Source organism: Poecilia latipinna, unplaced genomic scaffold (assembly GCF_001443285.1).
Source record: "Poecilia latipinna isolate Pla-1442-1.1 unplaced genomic scaffold, P_latipinna-1.0 Scaffold934, whole genome shotgun sequence".
In the NCBI taxonomy this organism is placed as follows: Eukaryota; Metazoa; Chordata; class Actinopteri; order Cyprinodontiformes; family Poeciliidae; genus Poecilia; species Poecilia latipinna.
This window is the reverse complement of record NW_015113550.1, coordinates 122,764-142,810: the sequence shown is the minus strand read 5'-3', so window position 1 is coordinate 142,810 and position 20,047 is coordinate 122,764. Positions and strand designations below refer to the sequence as shown.

At 40.2% G+C, this 20,047-nt stretch overlaps 1 protein-coding gene across 2 annotated transcripts in view; it reads right to left on the bottom strand.

The window, feature by feature from the left end:
* The window catches only part of cntln (centlein, centrosomal protein), a 136,651-nt gene that overhangs the window by 107,072 nt on the left and 9,532 nt on the right, over nucleotides 1-20,047 (bottom strand). For both annotated transcript variants that reach the window (XM_015049211.1, XM_015049212.1), the window contains exons 3-8: nucleotides 18,162-18,246; nucleotides 14,403-14,537; nucleotides 13,426-13,605; nucleotides 12,413-12,546; nucleotides 10,947-11,109; nucleotides 9,541-9,762 (exon numbers count right to left, since the gene is read on the bottom strand). In XM_015049211.1, the coding sequence (XP_014904697.1) occupies nucleotides 9,541-9,762; nucleotides 10,947-11,109; nucleotides 12,413-12,546; nucleotides 13,426-13,605; nucleotides 14,403-14,537; nucleotides 18,162-18,246 (919 nt within the window). The remainder of the gene's footprint in view (nucleotides 1-9,540; nucleotides 9,763-10,946; nucleotides 11,110-12,412; nucleotides 12,547-13,425; nucleotides 13,606-14,402; nucleotides 14,538-18,161; nucleotides 18,247-20,047) is intronic.

Below are 20,047 nucleotides of genomic sequence, written 5' to 3'. Positions count from 1 at the left end.
AACACTTTACAATTAAAGAAATGGTTCAAAAATAAAATCAACACTTTACAATTAAAAAAATGGTTCAAAAATAAAATCAACACTTTACAATAAATAAGGGTTCAAAAATAAAATCAACACCTCAAAATAAAATCAATACTTCAAAATAAATAAGGGTTCAAAATAAAATCAACACTTCAAAATAAATAAGGGTTCAAAAATAAAGTCAACACTTCAAAATAAATAAGGGTTCAAAAATAAAATCAACACCTTCAAAATAAAAAAGGGTTCAAAATAAAAGCAACACTTCAAAATAAATAAGGTTTCAATAATAACATCAACACTTTACAATTAAAGAAATGGTTCAAAAATAAAATCAACACTTTACAATTAAAAAAATGGTTCAAAAATAAAATCAACAGTTCAAAATGTATAATGGTAACTGTCCATAAACTAAGCCTGGGATACAAAAAAATGTATTGAAGATGTCATTAGCAGAGACAGAGGCTTGGCTAAAAAATAAAATCAATACTTACAAATAAAAAATGGTTAGGAAGCACATTACAAACCTTTTGTTGAAATGGCGTGTTAAATTCAAGTCTCCATTACAGACCAGAGAAAACTAAAGAGAATTCAGCGTTGTGTTAATCCATTTGAGGAGCCGGCAGTTTATCTTGAGGAAATAAATGACAACACATAAGTTAATTAGACTGTAACATGCGCAGTCCGCTGCTCAACCACTGCGGAATTAGAAAGAAACCGCTGGAAGTAACTCATCCAGCGGATTTAACAAATGGAGCCTTCTTGGTGCTCATTACCCAGGAGAGCGGCGTTCTGGAGGAGCTGCAGACGTAACATCCGTCCGTTTCGGAGAAGCGAAACCACGCAAAAATAAATAAATAAATAAAATAAATAAATAAATAAAAATCCTGGTAAAAGCGCACACCGGACCGCGCAGGGTAAAACACTCACAGAGTTCAGTTGATCTGTTTGGATCAGACAGATCCAACTGACTGATGAATTAGCGCAGATTTTTCTGCAGATGGGAACCAGGAGGAAGTTGTTCAGACCCCAGCGGGTGAAGTGATGCTAATTTAAGTGAAGTCGCTTAATTTAATTTATTAAAAGTTATTGGGGTGGTTTTTGTCACTACGAGAAAAATGTAGATACATTTATCTGCTTAATCTGTGATGGGATCAGGATTCACGGTGAATATTAACTAAACCGCATAGAATGCGACTAAGTAGCCGATGTTAATATGATTGTAATTTCACGGATAAAAATAGTACATGATAACGGATAACAAAAAAAGTCTAGCGCGACCTGCCGCCCTGACACCAACTCACACACATCTTCATTCACAGTCTTACTTGTAAACCGATTTTTCTTTTCTTGGACGTTTTGATGTTAGCTTGTCGATGTCTCAGTGTCATTCGCTGGGAAAATCAATGAGCAGCTTGAGGTGACTCTGCTGCTCTCTAGTGGCAAGAAGCCGTAATGTTTTGCTGGTAACAATTGGAATGCATTGTGGGAGATGTAGTTTGTAGTCAATTTGTGCTCAAAACCTATTTTAAGTCAATCATCGGCCTATAAAAAGACATGGCGGGCCACATGTGGCCCGCGGGCCTTGAGTTTGACACGTGCTGTAAATGCACCACCATGCTGCTCAATTTGGTTTAAAAAATTGGGCTGCATAAAAAAAATCTAACAAATTTTACAAATTTAATTCTACTTTAATGTTTGACAAAGTTTGTAGATTTTGGAAACATTTTTTACATTTATTCATGTGTGAATAGTCTCTACTCCATCACCTAGAATTATTAACATCTGTTTTTTCTTAAGCGCTTGATTAAAAAAAAACAAAGTGTGAAAGTCATAAAGGAAAATGTGCGTTGCCGTCAGCAACACATCAAAATAAAAGTTTGTAGACAAACAAAGGCATTCATAACGCGCTATAGTTGGTCGTGAAGAAAGCTGTGCAGGATGTCATCACCTTTTCTCTCCAACAAGTCCTGATTGTATTATCAGAAACCTGGCATCTGGGCGTGACCTTGTTAACTGCCAGGGTAATCAACTTTAACCAAATGGGAGGAGAGGGGATGATAAATTATTAGTGAGGAAGATTTTGTTCATGTTTTATTAAATTGGCCTGTCAAAGGGGGCTGGTCAAATTATCTGGGGCCTCGTTTATTGGAGGCCGGCCATATTGGCGCATCTGTTACAATTATTTATAATTTCCAGGCAGGCAGCAGGACCAAGTGGGTTTTTTCAGCATCAGCCACATAAAGCAATTTAGAAATTAACTAATGTGGGAGTGTCTGACTTTTCTGGATTCAGTCTTTCTTCACATGCCGATTTTGAAACTTAACTGAGGGAGGAAGAGACATGAAAAAGGAAAATACAAACAGAATCCAACTATCAGACAGGGGAGAGGATGTGATTGAAATTAAAAGAAGAGGATATGCAGGTGCAAGACGGGGAAAAAAGGACTGAAAAGGAGGATGAGTGTGAGAGAAAAAGCCGGTCTCGGTAATTACTGAACACGATTAGGTTCTTGGGGGATCTTGTCTGGCACTCGCGGCCCTCGCTGGTGAGGCTGCGGCAAGCGAGACCATATGGAGCGAGGCTGGTGATTGTGCTCCCTGAAGCTCGTGACCCGTCTGCTGCCGAGCCCCTGAGCTGAATCCGAAATGAGACTTGCCAGGCCTAATGTTCTACACATGCACCATTTATGCCACAAAACAAATCTGATCACTGTTAATTATGGAGCAGCTATAATCAGGAGGCAAACCCTTCTCCCTGCACCACACACACACTCGCTCAATCAGCTCTGCAGAAATGAGCGGAGTGACAGTAGAGATTGGATGGACCTGAGGAGCGAGGGCGACGGGGTTCCTGCTCCCGACCAGATCCGCTGCACTTCGTATTCATGCTGGTGTTTCTTCAAAGAATGTGCGTGTGAATAAATGCATGAGCGTCGGCGTTAACCGGTTGCGTGGTGGGAAGGGACAGCACGCGGGGCGTTGGATGTTTTCTGTGTGTACGAAGCAGCCCGGAGTCCTCCCACGCAGTTTGTTTGACCCGCTCGGCTTTGCTTTAACGAGTGAGCGCGGCGCTCTGCGGCGGCGGCGGCAGCGGCAGCACATGGCTGTGCTTCATTAATGAGGCGGCCTGTGCTACACGGAGGCTCTCATCTAATGAGAGCTGTTGAGTTTGTAAAACACACCGCTGGCGTCCGCGCCGTTGGTGTGTCTCCTGCTCTGGACGAAGGCCCGGCTTCAAACACACACCTAAACTTCTGCTCATCATGTTATTTACTGGAACCAGGACTGATAAAAATAAAGAAACTAAACACTAGCTAAATCTGAGTAGCATAAAATATGGTTAATGTATACTATTAATTAGTTACCCGGTTCTAATTATTCGTCATATTCCATTAAAGAGTTACCAATATATTAATGAGATGATAATCATATTCTTTAGAGAAAAAAAAAGTAGAAGCGCACTGATTACAGGTTTTTTGATTTGTTTTGTTTTTGTGCCGAATCCAATTTAAAAATTCTTTAAAGTTCCGTAAGCTTCACTGGATGATGCAGTTGTTTTATTTTTAATGTTTTATCGGCTCTAGTGGCCTTTATTTGATAGTGAACTGACAGGAAAGTGGATAATGAGAGAAGACATGGGGCAAAGGTCAACAGGCCGGGAATCGAACCTGCAACAGCCACATGGAGGACTAACACCTCCATATGTGGGTTGTGTTTAACCTCCGCGCCACCACAGCACACCGATGACGCAGTTTTTATGCATTTCCCCATAGACACACACCAATATGCAACCATATCCAACATTAATACTGTTGTTATGGCCGATAATCAATATTTACCCATATTATATATATATATTTCGTTACAGTTTCAACACCTTTGGAAAAAAAGGAACAGACATCAACAAGTTAAAATAAATACTGGTATTTTATATCGGCTCAGTTTTGCTTATTGGACCAATTTGTTAAATTACAAATATCAGGCGATACTGATGTTAACGGTGATATATGGAGCATCCCTACTTCCCTCTCGAAAAAGAAAATCCAAGATGGCCGAATGTAACTACAAATTCGTCATTTGTTAAACGGACGATGCTGTCAGTTTAACAAATGTTAAACTGAAATCACTGTTAAATTAACAAATTTAACAGTGATGTCAGTTTAATGTTTGTTAAACTGACATCGGTGTTAAATGGAGCGTTGTCTTATTGGCTCCATTTAACAGCCAATAAGACAACCTATCTTATTGGTTGTCTACCAATAAGATAGGTTATAACCTCACATTTAAGCATAAGTATTTATTTTCTGCTGTATACATAGCTACAGTTTATATCACAGAACCTCCCACTTTTTCATTAATTTACCATTCTTATTTCATTTATTGGTGAATTAAAACAGTCTTAATAAAAACGAATCTGTTTGTGTTATAGTCTTTCAAAGGAAGTAAGAATCGTCTCTTCACACCTCAGAGAAACCTTGAAATTAGTATCAGCTAGTAAAAACCATCCAATCCTATCGGATGGACCAAACAGGTTTATGAAGTCTTAATCTATATTAAGACTTCATAAAACATTTTTGAAACAATAATAAAACTGTAATTGGTTAAGAAATGATTTGTAGAAGCTAGTTTTCTCGGTGAACTGAATGCCTGGCCTGCTGTATTTCCTGTTGCAGGAATGGTGAGAACCTCGGAGAGATTTGAACGACTGCCCACACTATTACCAGCGTAGCGCTCATTCAGCCTGGTGCTACATCCAAAAGGCCCAAGGTCTGTAATGGATTCTAATGTTCGTCTTTAATCACCGCTCAGACCTGTTAGCAGCCAAGAATCAGACAACTGTAAATACTTTTGATGCAGTTTGGGAGGCAGTTAGGAACTGTTCATTCAGGCTATCCATCCTTTTTATTTTTATCATGCCCCTTTAATCTGTTTACACAGCCCTCTTTGTTTCAGCAGAACTTTAAGTGTTGCTAGTCATATTAAAGTTCCTGTAACAGTATAATTAAAAACAAAAAAAGACAGGTAATATCTGTGCACAACATGTAAATATAATCCACAATGGGTGTTCTTCCTCGCTCCCACCCTCCTCCTCCTCCTCGACTGGTTTTACTGTGGGAGGGGTGTTCAAAGCAGTCGCTCTGGTGCGTATTTAAATGAGCGCTGCGTCTCCCGCCTGTGCTCCTGTTGTGATCACCACTTTGATCACCTCCAATGTAACTCTCGCCGAAAACATTTAAAATTAAAATGGAATCTGCCCTAACAACCTGAGCATTGGAAATTTAACAGGTGTTCGCAGGGAAGTTGTGAAAGAATCTGCGATTATGTGCTCGGATAGACGCACCTTTAGTGAGACGGGCGCCCGTGCGGACCAGGCCGGCATGCATACAATCTGTCAGTGAAATTACAGGAAGGAAAACAGAAAGCCTTCCCGACTCAGAGCTTTACCTTGGCATACCTGATGCGTTTGCTTTGATATAAGAAAAAAAAAAATCTAAATCAGGCTGACAGCATGTCTAAACTGTTACTAACTCACAATTACAAACTTTATATTTATAATAACTAACGTATTACAAAGATTAGCTTTGTAGCCCTAGCAACAAAAATATAGAGAAGAAAATTGTTACCTACTGAAGACCAGATAAGAGGTCGGCTGGTGATTCATTTTAAATTACACCACTGTGTGTAAAAGGTGGCAAACTCAAACAGTCTGTTACAAGATTCAAGCCTCGTCAACTTGTCATGCTACAACCACAGACTTATTTGAAGGAGTATTATTATGTGTTTTCCAGGCACATAGTGCCATTTTCTAGCACAATCAGGTACCTTTGTAATTTAATGCCTTGAAATTTGGCCCCGCTCTTTAAAAACTCCTGCTTTTTCTGAAACGCCACCATCACAAAGTCATCACAATATGGCTCCTCTATTAACCCTTTAGCAACCAGCATTGGGCTGAGAAGTAGCTCCTATAAGGAGCTCAGCAGATGCTCAGTTCCACCAGGTGTTCACTAATTGGTGCTGGCTAGTCTGAAGGAGCCGAGTGGCAGAGGTCTGCTCTGTGAGGCAGAAAACCTGCAGCGCAGAGGTGGAGCTGTGCCTCAAAAGCGGAGCAAAGTCCAACCAGGCATTTGGCACAGCTGGATGGTTGCCATGGAGATTAAATGATTTCTCAAACATGCATGAAAGAATCAAGCCAGCACTCCAGGATTTTGGATGGATTTTGATGGATGGAAGAGATGGTTAAGCTTCCTCCTTCTCTCACTGCTCTGCATCCATGAAGCCTCCTTTTCAACTCCTCTGGCATTTGGGGTCATAGTTCAGGTATTAGTCGAGTCTTTGAGATGCCAATCACAGCATGATGCTCCCACCACCATGCATCACTGTGGTGTGAACACCCTATTTATGCTCAGTGCCATTTAGATGTCTTCTAAAGGCTGCCGGTTGCACCAATCGCGACTGCTTTTGTGATTTTATTTTTGAAGTGAAAATGACTGATTTTGTGATGCTACTTCAGAAATATTTGCAAGGAGTTTTGCAATATGTTTTTCCTATACTCAAATATAACAGAAAAAACATGAGGAAATAACAAGCAGAAAGACTGGGCACAAGCATTTTCATTCTTTAAAGAACTTGTGCTTTTTGTTCCTTGCCTTATCTATCGCAGAGTATAACTGAATGTCAAGAGAGGCTGAGGCAGCAGTACAGTAAAAGTAAGAAATACTGCCACCTGCAGATGGGAATTAGAATCACTTAAACCAAGTGATGAAGTGATTCAAACGTAAAATGTGAAAAAATGTGTTGATCTGTTGAGATTCCGTGATCACAGAATCTGGGATTGACTAGACTTTATTTAGGGGTATCAGAGTAAAGGTGCTAATTAGACTGAATTAGCTCCACTGGAAACTCGTTGTATTAGCATACATGTATGCCCAAGCTTACCCACCATTCATACACACATCCACACACAGAGCACTATCTGCATCTCCTCCTCTAAATGTACTGTAGTATTAATTACTGAGGGAACGCTGCAGAACTGTATTTAATTACTGACTAAATGAACCATTTAGACTTTACTGCTGGTTTAATTAACCGGGTTAAGTGAGATACGGTGATTGTAACTCACTTAACATTTGAGCTGATATCTTTTGACTTCCACAGTCTGGGGGCAGCAATTTCAGGAAATATCAACCGATGATCAAATTAAATAATTACTGTCTGTGGAGGGAGAGATATTGCACAACTCCTGGAAAATGTTATCTTAAGCTGAGATAGGTTCAAACTGAATCAAGTTAGAGCAGATTAGGAGACAACCTCTGCAAACTGCAGCCTTCAGTAAGCTACGTCTGTGGTCTTTACCCTAACCCTGTTTATACTTCTGAAAATTATGTAAAAAAAATAAGTAAAATAATCAGAATTGTGCTCTGTTGTCACTGGTAGCAATGTTTAAATGTTGCAGGGGTTTTTTAAGATTCTTGATTTCGACTTGAGTTTTTTCTGCTTGCATCCTCTCTCTTTTATGCAATAAATTACTGTTAGCTAGCAGGATGCACATATGTGATGTGGGAAATCTCGTGCAAAATTTGTACCACATTTAGAATAATCATGGGCTAGTTTTCATATTCAGATCATTCAGTTTTGGTCTGCATAAAGCTGAACTGCAATGCTTTGGTCTGAATTCCTAATTTTTGTAGCTCTACGGGTCCCTTTTCTACCCTGATCTGAGGTGTGTCGTTTTGGTGTCGTCTCTTTAAATGCAAATGAGGCACTACAAGCCCCGCCTCCTCCTGGTCAAAGAGCGTCACACTCCACCCTATTCAGCCATTTTTGTAGTGACGGCACAGAAACAGTTTATTGCCAGATTGATTTATTCTGATTCTAACCCAACATTTTTCAGTTTATTGCATTTGTCTCTGTAGGTTTACCTCATACTGTTAGATGTTGTTATTTGACTCATTATTGTGCTGGATTTGTTTTCAGCCTGCTCAGCTGGTTGATCATTTTGAAGGCTGCAGCACACTGCCATCAACATCTCTTCTTTTCCTTTTACAGTTTCTGGAGCTCATCTTCCAAACCCTCTCTCTCTTCTCCATGCATGGAGAAATGCCCAGAAATTATGAGACTGTCTTACAGCAACAGTCTTCAGTCAGAGGACCCTTCAGATTTGTTGCAAGACTGACTGCAACTGGAAATCCTTCCTGCCCACAGCATCATCATCTAGACACGTCATGATAACAAATTTTTGCAGCACAAATTGTCCCAGAAATTACTCTGATAAACAATAATGTTTTTAGAATCTTTTCAAGTAATATAATGATGATATCATAAGATTGCAATTATGCCTCTTAAATATCAATAAAGTTTAATTTTGTAATGAAAATTTAACAGTGGAAGATATTTTAAATATCCAAAATAAATAAAATGACCAAAAAACACCGAAACCATAAATGAAATGGATTTAGTCTCTGTAGACAAAATTGTCCTTCAAAAAATATCATCAGAATGGAAGAGATCAAAGTAATTTTAATTCATCATGCGATTGATTTATTGATTTATTGTGACAGACTAACCGCCATCCACAGTGACCCTAAAAGATGTTTGAATGATATGAGAGGGAAGTAAAGTAATTCTGATCTGACATTAGTAATCTTGATTCCTCCCAAGCTGGAGTCTTTGTTGAGCTGAAACTTTAGCCAAACGATAAAAAACCCTCCCAAACTGTCAAAGTGTAACAGCAGTGTTGCTAAAGCAGGTGCGCCGATCACCATATCATTAAACGCTATTAAAGGTCTCTATCGCCTCAGGGTGACTGTTCAAAGGTGCTGAACTGAAGTCAAACTCCCGCTGACTGACAGATGTAGAATTGTAACTCTAACATCATCTTCAAGAACATTACTGGCCTCCAATTAAATCACCTCTCTCCACCTCTTTTCTGCACGTCGTTTCTGACCAGAGCATGTTAAAAGGACTTAAAGTTACTTGGGTGGTTTGAGATAAAGAGGATTGATAAAGTAGGTAAATCAGAGAGTCGGTGTGTGTTTGGGTCTGAGAGGGAGAGAGGATCAGATAACTGACATAAAAGAGAGCGGTGCAAAGGGAGACGGAGAGATCAAGGGTGAGCCAGTGTAATATCAAAAGATGATTCTGAGTCATGGACCACCACTACAGGCCATGCTGGGTGGGTCGGTTCTTACAGTACACGCTAATCCACCTTATACCTGATTCAGACATCAGTAACCTGGCTGATCTGACAGTTACAATAAAATCTAGATTCCCAAACATTTAGCCGGGGACCCCCTTTGCAAAGTATATACATATAAATAAGTAAAAAAACATCAACCTTTCAAATATTTTGCTCGTTTAGCATAAATCCTGCTTCATACCTTCTTAATTTAGTCACCTGTCTCATTTTTGGATGGTTCCAAAACCGATCTGATAAATGCCCACCCTGTGTGTAGCTGATCACATCACAGTGCGGATGGTGTCTGTGTGGGAGACAATAAGCAGTCAGCTGGGAGTTTACCTTGAGGTTGGTTTGTTTGTTTGGTGAGAGAGCTGCAGGCTGCGTGTGCTGCTGCTGCTGCAGCAGCTGGATTTGTTCCTGTTGTTTCTGCAGCTGAGCCTGCAGTTCGGAGATCTGCTCGTCTTTCTGGACCACCTGCGTGCTGAGCTCCTGGTGACTCTGCCGCAGCTTAGCCTCGCTGGACACCAGGGCCTGGTAGCACTGACTCAGCTCTTTGTACAGCTGGCAGCAAACAGGAGATGACGGACCGTCAGTGATCACGTTACATAAAAGATGACACTTATTATGGGCCATGTTGTATTTTACTGCTGGTACTAACTGATGCATGAGGTAAAATCTGGAGAATCGAGTATTAAAACGGATAAAACAGAGAAAGATCAAGCTAAACGGTGTCCTAGTGATGCAGGCAGCAGGAACTGGGCTGTTAAATAGAGAAACCAGTCTTAAACCAGTCACAGTAACCAATCTTCCTGGAACATTTAACACTGAAACTGGAAGACATTTTAAATATCCAAACAAACAAAACAACAGAAACAACAACTAAAATGAACTATGAAGTCTCTGCAAACAAAATAGTCGTTCATAAAAAGAGTTAACTGAGACCAAAGAGCCAGACTGAAGACTTTAGTAATCTAGGAAAAAAGAGAGAAAAGAGAGAAATGATACATCAAGTGGAAATTATTGAGCTTGTTTTAATTTATTATGATTAACTGATTTATTGCTCATTGCGACAAGCCTATCCAGGACACGAGAATCCTAAGAGCTGAAACAAAATGTTCTGATCCCGGCTTAATGGGGCCATATTGTACATTTTGTCCAGTTGGTACTGTTGAAACTTTATAGCTCCCTTTGTGGGATTTTCATGAAGTATTTTAGAAGAGTTACATAAAATATCTAAGTTGAAAAATATTAACTATCCTATTGATCCAAGGTTGTGTCAAGGGTGTCTTCTGTTAAATGACTGCAGCGATGCAGTGATAAGGTTTCTGCCGTGCTTTACTAAGGCATGTAAAACATGTTATTTGAACGGAGGTATTATTCCTACAGAGTGCTGCTGCTAGAGGCACTGCATGGTGAAATATGCAGCTTCGATTCTCTGTGGAGATAAATGAGAGCTGGAGGACGGTTTCATTGTAAGGAAAAATCTCTGAGAAGAAGAAACATGATGATGTCATGAGATGGTCTCCAACCTTTGGACATTCACAAAAAACACATTTAAATTTCTGCATCACAAGAACTCCTTACAACAAAACCAAGACAATGAGAACTGAAAACGGGCTCATGGTTCAGCACAGCCATCCTGAACGTCCGGAAAATTTATGATCAGGATATTTAAGAACAAACTGTATTAAATCGTATTCAGATGTAATTAGAGGTTCCACAGAAAGTCAGAGGAGAGCGAATACCCCTTGGTAGGAAGTGGCGTCGGCCGTGTGCGCCTCCTCCTGGTTCCTCAGGACCCTCTGGGTGTCCAGGTTGAGTCCCTCCAGCTGCTTGATCAGGTGGCTCTGTTCGGCTGCGTGCTCCGTGCTTTGCTTGTACAAACCCTGGACTTCAGCGAAATCACGCCTGCAGACACAAACACAAAGTGACACACAGTCAAACTGGATCACTAATGTTACCTCTGCTGCTTTATGCAGGAATTACAGGTCAAGGTTTACAACTTAATGCAGAAATTCCCAAACTTTAATCAGGCCATGGCTCCCAAAGGGCATCAGCCTGCAGACAATGCTATGAAAAATGTAGAGACATTAAATTTGACTTTTTCCTTCTCACTTTTACTTACTATTAAATAATTATTACATTTAATTAGCATAAATGTTGCCTCATCCCTTCTGATTTTAGTTGGCGAGGAGTTCTGTAGCGGAACATTTTTATCAGGAAATAATCTGATGTTGAATAAATTATCAGATAAACTTTATGTAAATATGTAATATTTGTATAGTAATCCCATCAAATTTGATTTAATCTCCACAGTTTAGTTTTTTGCAGCAGGAAATATCTGTCTTTTTCTTGTCAGAAATTGTTCCATTTCTAGATTCAGGAGCAAAAAAACTTGATAATTTTAACTGGCAGTCAATGAGAAAGAAAAACATCGCAAGTCACGTTTTCCTGAATTTCCCCTCTTTGGGACAATAAAGGCTATTTCTATCTTCTATTTCCATATCCAATCAATTATTTTAACTTATATTTTAATAAAATTGCATTCATAAAACATTTAAATGTGTGATTTTTTTCATCTTCTCTCCAACTCTTTGAGGCCCCTTTTTGAAAAACACTGACTAAATGTATAAAAACCGTCTTAATGAGTTAAACGTTTATTGAAACTTAACGTTGGTTTCTTGCTTATTGATTTAAAACATAATTCAGAGTAAAAGACAAATTTGATAACATATCTGAATATGTTTTCACAGCAGTCCTTCAGCTTCCTAACGCAGCAACGCTGATGAGCTGTGAATCATTCTGGATACTAATGAGGTCAGCAGAAGACCTCATGCAAACATCAGAATGTGACTGACATGTCAGGGTGCCTCTGGCATTAAAACTGAGAAGCAGTAAAAAGAAAAAAACACAGAGATTACCATTAAAGCTCCTACAGTTCTGTCAGTTTCTATAATATCGACTAAAGCTTAGTGAAAGCCTGCCCTGTTTCCCTTCTTCCCTGCTTTAAAGCACATCCACTATGCAGGGCTTATCAAATGGCTTTAGGTGAGCCGGAGATGAAGGAATGTGTGTCACCCCAAACCTCACAGCATATATGCTCCATTTACACTACGCCTCCTTCACCTGATAAAATTACCCATCAGGCTACCTCTAGTGGCACCTTGGTTCACAACATCAGACGGGGTTTTTTCAGCTGATTTCAACTCACTGTATTTGTTCAAGTCGATCTTGTTTTGCAGCTAACTCCGTCTCTTTGGAAGAAAGCTTTGCAGCCAAAACGGCGCTGTGCGCCTTCAGTTTAGGAAGCTCCTGACAAACACGCTGCAGCTCCTTCTCCAGAGCCTGGTGGAGGAGAGCAAAATGCATTTTGAAAACTTTTTCCAACTTAGAAACCTGATATTTATAAGCACAATAATTTATGTTACATAATCTATCCATAATTAGGGCTTCTTCAAGTTCAGTACATTTTTTAAAGTCTTTTATTGAACAATATAATGGCTGAACAAAGGGGGAAAAGCCTAAAAAAAGACATAGAAATAAAGGGGGAAAAAGTTTAAAAGAAAAAAATAAGAGAAGAAAAAAATGGAAAATGAAAAACAGGATTCAAGGTCAAAAACTGAAGCGTTTCGTTTGATTTAATTTCAGACAGTGCAGAAAAAACTAAATGTGTCACTTTATACATTGATAATCTGGTTTCAACTATTGATGGATTTAGTTGTAAATCCTCACCAGATTAAACTTAATCTGAGTGTTTCAAAGAACTGAAATATATGTATTTAAGCAACAAGCTGCAGGAATAAATGTAAAACTTTAAGAATTCCTTCATTTTTAATTGGTTGAAAACAACATTTACCCCTTAATGCACTTCAGGTGTTAAGAGTTGAAGAGTGTTTAAGCATGATGATAGCTTATGTGTGTGTGTGTGTATATATATATATAAATCAACACAAAATCGGTGAAACAGCATAAACTCGAGAACCAGAGCTGGCCGTCAACTTGATCAAATCTGAGGTTAACTCAGATCATTTTTCACCTCAAACCCAGGAGAAACTGTCTCCTCCATGTAAAAACATATTTTTCCACCTGTCTGAAAGCGCTCCCTGCATATTTATATCTATACTTTGATAGGAGGATGGCGCTACGTTCACAACTGAGGGTGTGAGGGACCAGAGAGTTCAAGGTCTGCGTGTTTCGGAGAGGACTTGTCCCTGTGTTGGGAACCTTTAGTCTGGCCTGGGCGGCGTCCCTCTCGCCTCGCTGGCTGTCGGCCTGCCTCCGTTTCTCCTGCAGGTCAGCGCTCAGGGCATCGCAGCGGGACCTTAATCCCTCTTTCTCCTCCTCCAGAGCGCGCACCACCCGCTGCTCCTCCTCTTCCTTTTTTCTCTGCTCCGTCCTCATTTCCTACATAAAAACACCAACATGTGTGTGTGCAGGTCAAAGCAGACAAAAAAAAAACAACAGTGACAAAAGCAGGAAAAGAAAAAACACAGAAAAAGTAGCGGTTGAAGCTGAGAGAAGAAGCCCTGCAGAGGGAGAAAAGGAGCAGCGGCCCATGGGGTTGAGTCTGAAATGAATACATAAACAGCAGAGGCTTTGCTGCAGGAGGCCCCTGCATGGGCTGCTGATTAGCCAAGGTCATCTGCGCGGTACGACTGGACCCTCGTGACCAGGTGTTGGTTGGTATGGGCCGAGACGTGCTGCAGGAGCTCAGCTCATGCGGGTACAAGGGCCAGTCTGTCAGCTTTAATGACAGCTTATAATGAGAACGGTGTTTGCAACAAAACCCATTAGACTCAGCCCAGGTATCCTTTGATGATGTCCCCCACTATATCTCGCCAGGAGACCCCACCAAGACCATGTGAGGACCGCTTCGCTATTAATTAATCATAACCGTGTCCCACAGAAGCATAATTAGGGAGAAGTCACATCGTGGCGTGCATGCTTTTCAATTTCCCCAACTGAAGGAAGCATCAAATATTTATATCCGAGTTAAAACCCAGCTTTCCTTTGGTTACTTTATTCGATCACAGTCAGACTTTGAACTGTTAAGTATTCTGTGTTTCCAGGCTGTGAGACAATCCTTGCTGTCCTCTAAATGATTCAGAGGCCTGGGGGCTTCGTGCTGCATTCAAGGTACACTCCAAACAGAGACTTTGGTCCTGGGGGCCGCGCTGCCACAGGAAATCTGTTCCACCCACCTCCAGTTGCCGATTCTTGTTGTCCAACTCGGCACGCAGCGTTGTCAACTCCTTCGTTAAAGTACCGTCCTGCTCATCCGTCGCCGTCTTCTTCAGCAGCAGCCTCTTAATCTCCTGCTGCTGCCCTGACACTTTCTGCAGCAGACGGAGGAAAAGAAAAACAGCAGAATGCAAAACTGTGAAGCAAAGGAAAAAAAGATACCGCAGAGGAAGCAACTGAGTCCAATAAGAAAATAAAACAATCAGCAGAAAACCAGTTTATCACACAAACTTTCAAAATTTGATAAATAATTATAGCCAAAATAATGTCACAACTATTTATGTTTCTTTTATGCGCCACAAATCTGGAACAAACTTCCAAAAAACTGCCAAACAGCCGAAACACTGAGTTAATTTAAATCAAGAGTAAAGACCCGCCTGTTTAGTTTTGCCTTTGAACCATCATAACTGAATCAACATATTTGATGTGCATTAATGATGTTGATGATGTTTATTATCCAACTTGTGACTTTATGACGTTTTTGTGATGTTTTGTTTTTACGTTTTTATGATGTAAAGCACTTTGAACTGCCTTGTTGATGAAATATCCTATACGAATAAAACTGGGTGGTGTAGAGCTGTGTGGTGTAGAACTGGGTGATGTAGAACTGGGTGGTGTAGAGCTGGGTGGTGTAGAGCTGGGTGGTGTAGAGCTGGGTGGTGTAGAACTGGGTGGTGTAGAACTGGGTGGTGTAGAGCTGGGTGGTGGAGAACTGGGTGGTGTAGAACTGGGTGGTGGAGAACTGGGTGGTGTAGAACTGGGTGATGTAGAACTGGGTGGTGTAGAACTGGGTGGTGGAGAACTGGGTGGTGGAGAACTGGGTGATGTAGAACTGGGTGGTGTAGAGCTGGGTGGTGTGCTCTAACTTCCTGGTTTTAGTCAGAACACCAGCTGCAGCGTTCTGGATCTGTGAAGTAATCAATGCGACTAAAGATAAACACACGGATGAGTTTCTGTAGATCTTCCTGCGACGTCAGTCCTTTAATCCTATAAATGTTCGTCAGGTGAGTCTCTGAAAGAAGACTCCTTCACTTTCCCTTGATGTTTTTTAAGCTTGGACATATTTTAAAATAGTTCACTAAGTTTAAGAGACTCTGGTTTAAAACAGTTGGGAAGTTACACTATTCCACACAGTTAGCACCTTAAACTTTACCATTTATTCTTCTTATTCAACTTCACTCAAAATACCAATTAAAAAGGCACAAGTAAGATTATTTTACTGTGGAAGTCAATATGTTGTATTACTTCAGCAACAGTAAGAATACTTTTTCTTTTCTGTTTAAAACAATTACCAGAAGTCAGATGATAAAATACTGCTGCATGGTGAAGATGTGGCATTTTTATTTAACGTGATCAAACTTTGAGAGTCTCATATCAGCCTTTAGTGAAATTAAAAGTTCAATTAAAGAAAAACTAGCACTGACTCATAAACGGGAGCATAGATAGATATATAGATTCCCTTTTATTTAGATTGACTAGTGATGCAATGATCCATCAGCCACAGATTAAAATACTCAAATTTCCCTTGATCCACTCTGACCACTGGTTGTCAAGTCAAATACTGAAAAACAAAAATGATCATTTAATGCATGGAGGCTGAAGCTCCCAGACACATGCAGCCTGATGTACTTTTATACAGAAATGGAGACGTTCTAACTCCGTCAAGAAACTGGCAGCAGATTTCTTTTATGATTCATGTTGCTACATTTAATTCATGAATAAAAACTAAAACTACAAATTAGTTTGTGCAGGGCATCGATTAAGCAAATGATCTGTTTTTGAAGATCTAATACTTTTTTTACTTTTTTAAAAATCTGGATTTTTTTTCACAAATGGGTTTCCATAGAACTGGGTGTGTGTGTGTGTATGTACGTGTGTGTGTGTGTGTGTGTGTGTGTGTGTGTGTGTGTGTGTGTGTGTGTGTGTTATAGGGCTGAAGAAGATCTAAATTGGCAGGTCAGAATCAATATCGGCGCCTAAAAACTGGATCAGTGCAACTCTACAGCTAATTCTCACTCATGCGAGCGACGTTGTGCTAGCAGAGCTAAACAGAACCGTTTAATTAGCAAAGCTGAAGAGGCGGCTATAAAACAAGAGGAAAATCAGAGATGGCTTAATAATGCTATATGTTCCATTTATATTATTTTGGGAGGAGGATGGCTTCCTAACTGCATCGTCTGAAGTTCGGCGTCGGGTGGTAATCCATGGCTTTCTGTGGGTACATCTTCTCAAGAAACACGGGGCTCTGGGATGCAGTTAATTGCCATGTTGAGGGAATCTGCGTCCGCATATCAAGAAAGTAGATTTAGAGTTCCCTACTACTTCTAACTTGCAGAGAGAGGGCTTTAATAGAGATTTATACTGTAGAGCAGGATATCAATTCAAATGCTGATAATGAGATTGGCAAGAACAATTTCAACCTTAGCGGAGCTTAGTTAGGCGAGAAAAAACAAAACGGGTACCAAAGTCGAAATATCGAGGAGAGAAAGATCAGCTTTGGAAATTTCCCAATGAAGAATGAAAATCTAAACGAATTATGTCACAAAAAGCACGAGAAGAGAAATGGAAGAAACAAGGAGACAATTCAAGATCCCATGTGGATCCAGTGGACTATCGTGTCTCCAAGGAGGAGGGAAAGAAATCTGTGATGGAAGATGAATGTCAGAGAACAAGAGACACAAATCTCAGGTTTTATTGAGCTTTTCAAATGAAAAGAGCGTCTAAAAGCACAAAAGTTGCTTTAAACCAAAAGTTCTCCATAAAGTCTCCTGCTCCTCTGAGCCACTGTTATGGCTGCTAAAGAGAATAATGTCAAAAAGCACAGGCAGGCTGATGACTCCATTACGGCCCATCTCATTAAGAATGAATGGCGTTCCTCCATGAAGGACGCTAATGAAGGAGACACACAGCGGCCTCGGTGAAGGAATGATGTTAGAGCAGAATACACAACTGTCCTTATCACTGGAAATTATTAGCTGATTGGAAAAAGACAGCAGGCAGACAAACACAGCTGGGGAGACGCGTCAAAACATCTGTCAAGTTTGATTTACAATCTAGAAACATCATTTTTTTTAAATGATAGGACTAAAACTGAGTGCACAAAATTTTGATTATTTAAATAAAATTGCAAAAACTATTTTTTTTTCTTTTTTCCTGCTGAACTATAAATTAAACACACAATACTTTAATGAAACAACTAAATTAGTCTCATTTAAGTAAAAATAAAGGATCTAGACAGATGCAAAACGAAACACATCAGCATAAAATCTCCAAATTTTTAGGTTGGTTATATTTTTGTGTATATTTTCATCAACAAGAACAAGAAATAAGTCACACTTGTTTTATTTATGTACTAAAGTCTGTTTTTAGTAAACATCACGGTTCTATTTACTACTAAATTAAATGATAATAATAATAAATAAACATGGTTGATTTGTATTAGCATCATTTTTAAAAAGGCCTGGATACAGTGAAAATCGTAGCCTAACATTTACTTTTACATCTGAACCAACAGTCTGATGAATGAATTGTGGTTGAGGGCCAAGCAAACTCATCCTGAGGGTCAGAAATGAGCAAATAAAATGGTTTGATTTCGCTTCAGAAAGTGAGGAAAAAGGATTTTATGTGGTTTGTTTTGTAAACTTCAGTTGTCATCTGTAGTTTCATGCCGCTGCTCAGCCTAAGAAATGTCACTACAGGTTTCATCGGCTGTTCTTTACCTGTTCTAGGTCCTGGATCATGAAGTCTTTGGACTGCAGGATCTCGAGCACTTTTCTGTCCTTCATCTCAGTTTTCTGCTTCTCACTGTGAAAGAAAGTCAAGACAAAAACAACATCTTAGGATTGTTTAAAAACAAACTACTATCAAACTGTTTTACTAGGTTTGGCTCTCATCACTGTGAGACTTTGGAGTCACCCAAAACTTTTGTGAGTTTCCATGATCCAAATATCACCTTTTTAGTGAGTTTTGAATGAACCAAAAGAAAAAAATCTCTTCAGTTTGGGACCAGTTTGTTTCAACTGCTGTGGACCAATGGGAACAAACCCGTTAATTCCCAGATCCGTTGTTCCTCCTGCACCTCTGCCTCCAAGGCCTTTTCTTGTGATCAGCCTTCTCCGCTGGTCGGCGATGGAACAACAGTTTTTTTGTCCCGGGAGGGGAACGAGCACAGGCAGGCCTAGCTGCGCTTCCTCATATACGGGGCTGTGTTCGCCATGTCCTGAGCAACCAACCAATCACTCTACACGATCCGCACAGTAAGAGGAAGGAGGGATGAATGGCAGCTCCCACTGGGCACGGGCGCTTGACTGGAGTCGACACAATTACCATGTCAATATCCTCCCGCGCATTAGATTATACAATACACATACGATTTCTAGCTGCATGTTCCCCCGGCGGTCTCGGAGGACCGGCGCACTTTGATGGGTTTCCTATGGGGCAACAGGAAACTGGAAAGGGTGTGGAGTAGAAAATGAGAGGCAGAGGAACTGGAGGAACTCTGTGCATGCTGCTGTACACCGGGGAGGCCCAACTCCGGCCCTGAGAGCTGCTGCCCTGCATCCCGTCTCCGTCACACCGCAGTCAAACGGCTGAAGTTCATTCAGTCCTGCAGAGGCCACATTCTGATTGGTGTGTTGGAGAAAGGATCTAAGGGTGTTTTCACACCGAATAGTCCGGTAACATCTGTTACATTTTCAGCTGCTGCAGTTCTCTTTCACACTGCACTATATTAAACAAACCAAACCCTTAGAAAAACCAGTTTCCCTCCGTGCCTGTAGGGGCGCTGCACCAAGAACTACTGAATGAAACAATACAGAAACCTCTGAAGAAGACACTGAGCGCAACTTCCATCTTCACAAAACGTGAAGAAAAATGGAGTGGTGTCAGATTTTAGCGATTATAGGGTTTTTCTTTTGTCTTTGGCAAAAGACCATGAGCCATTAGAAACATGCGTTTGTTCGGCTGCTTTCACCCAGAATGCCATGCTCTGCGGTCAGTTTCCTGCTTTGGGAGCGGTCTCCGGTCCGCTTGGTGTTCACATAAGCATTCAAATCACATCAGAGTTCACTTCAACTGAACCCAGACGGAGGTTTTTAGATGGACCAGAGTTCGATTGCTCATTCACGCCTCCTCAAACGAAGCTGAGTTTCTAGTCAAACAACCAGGAGTTTGATTAAAGCGGATGACTCTTTGAAGATATTTGGATGATATGAATAACAGCAACATTTAATCTTCCTTTTGGAAACATAAAATATGTTTTTAATTTAATTGAATCAGTGACAATTAAAACACAATGAACAGGGATGTGAATTTTTAAAGTAAAAATGATAATATTTACTTGCCAGCTTCATCGGCTTGTTGCTTTTCAAAAAGTTGCACAATTTTTTTGCATTTATTTAATGTAAATACACACCGCAGTTATCACATTTTTTACTTGTCAACAATTTTGAAAGCCATACTAAATTTCTCTTCCAGATATGAAACAGTTTGAAGTTTGTGGCTGTAACGTGACAAAATGTTCCCTGGGAACGAAGTTTGTGGCTGTAACGTGACAAAATGTTCCCTGGGAATGAAGTTTGTGGCTGTAACGTGACAAAATGTTCCC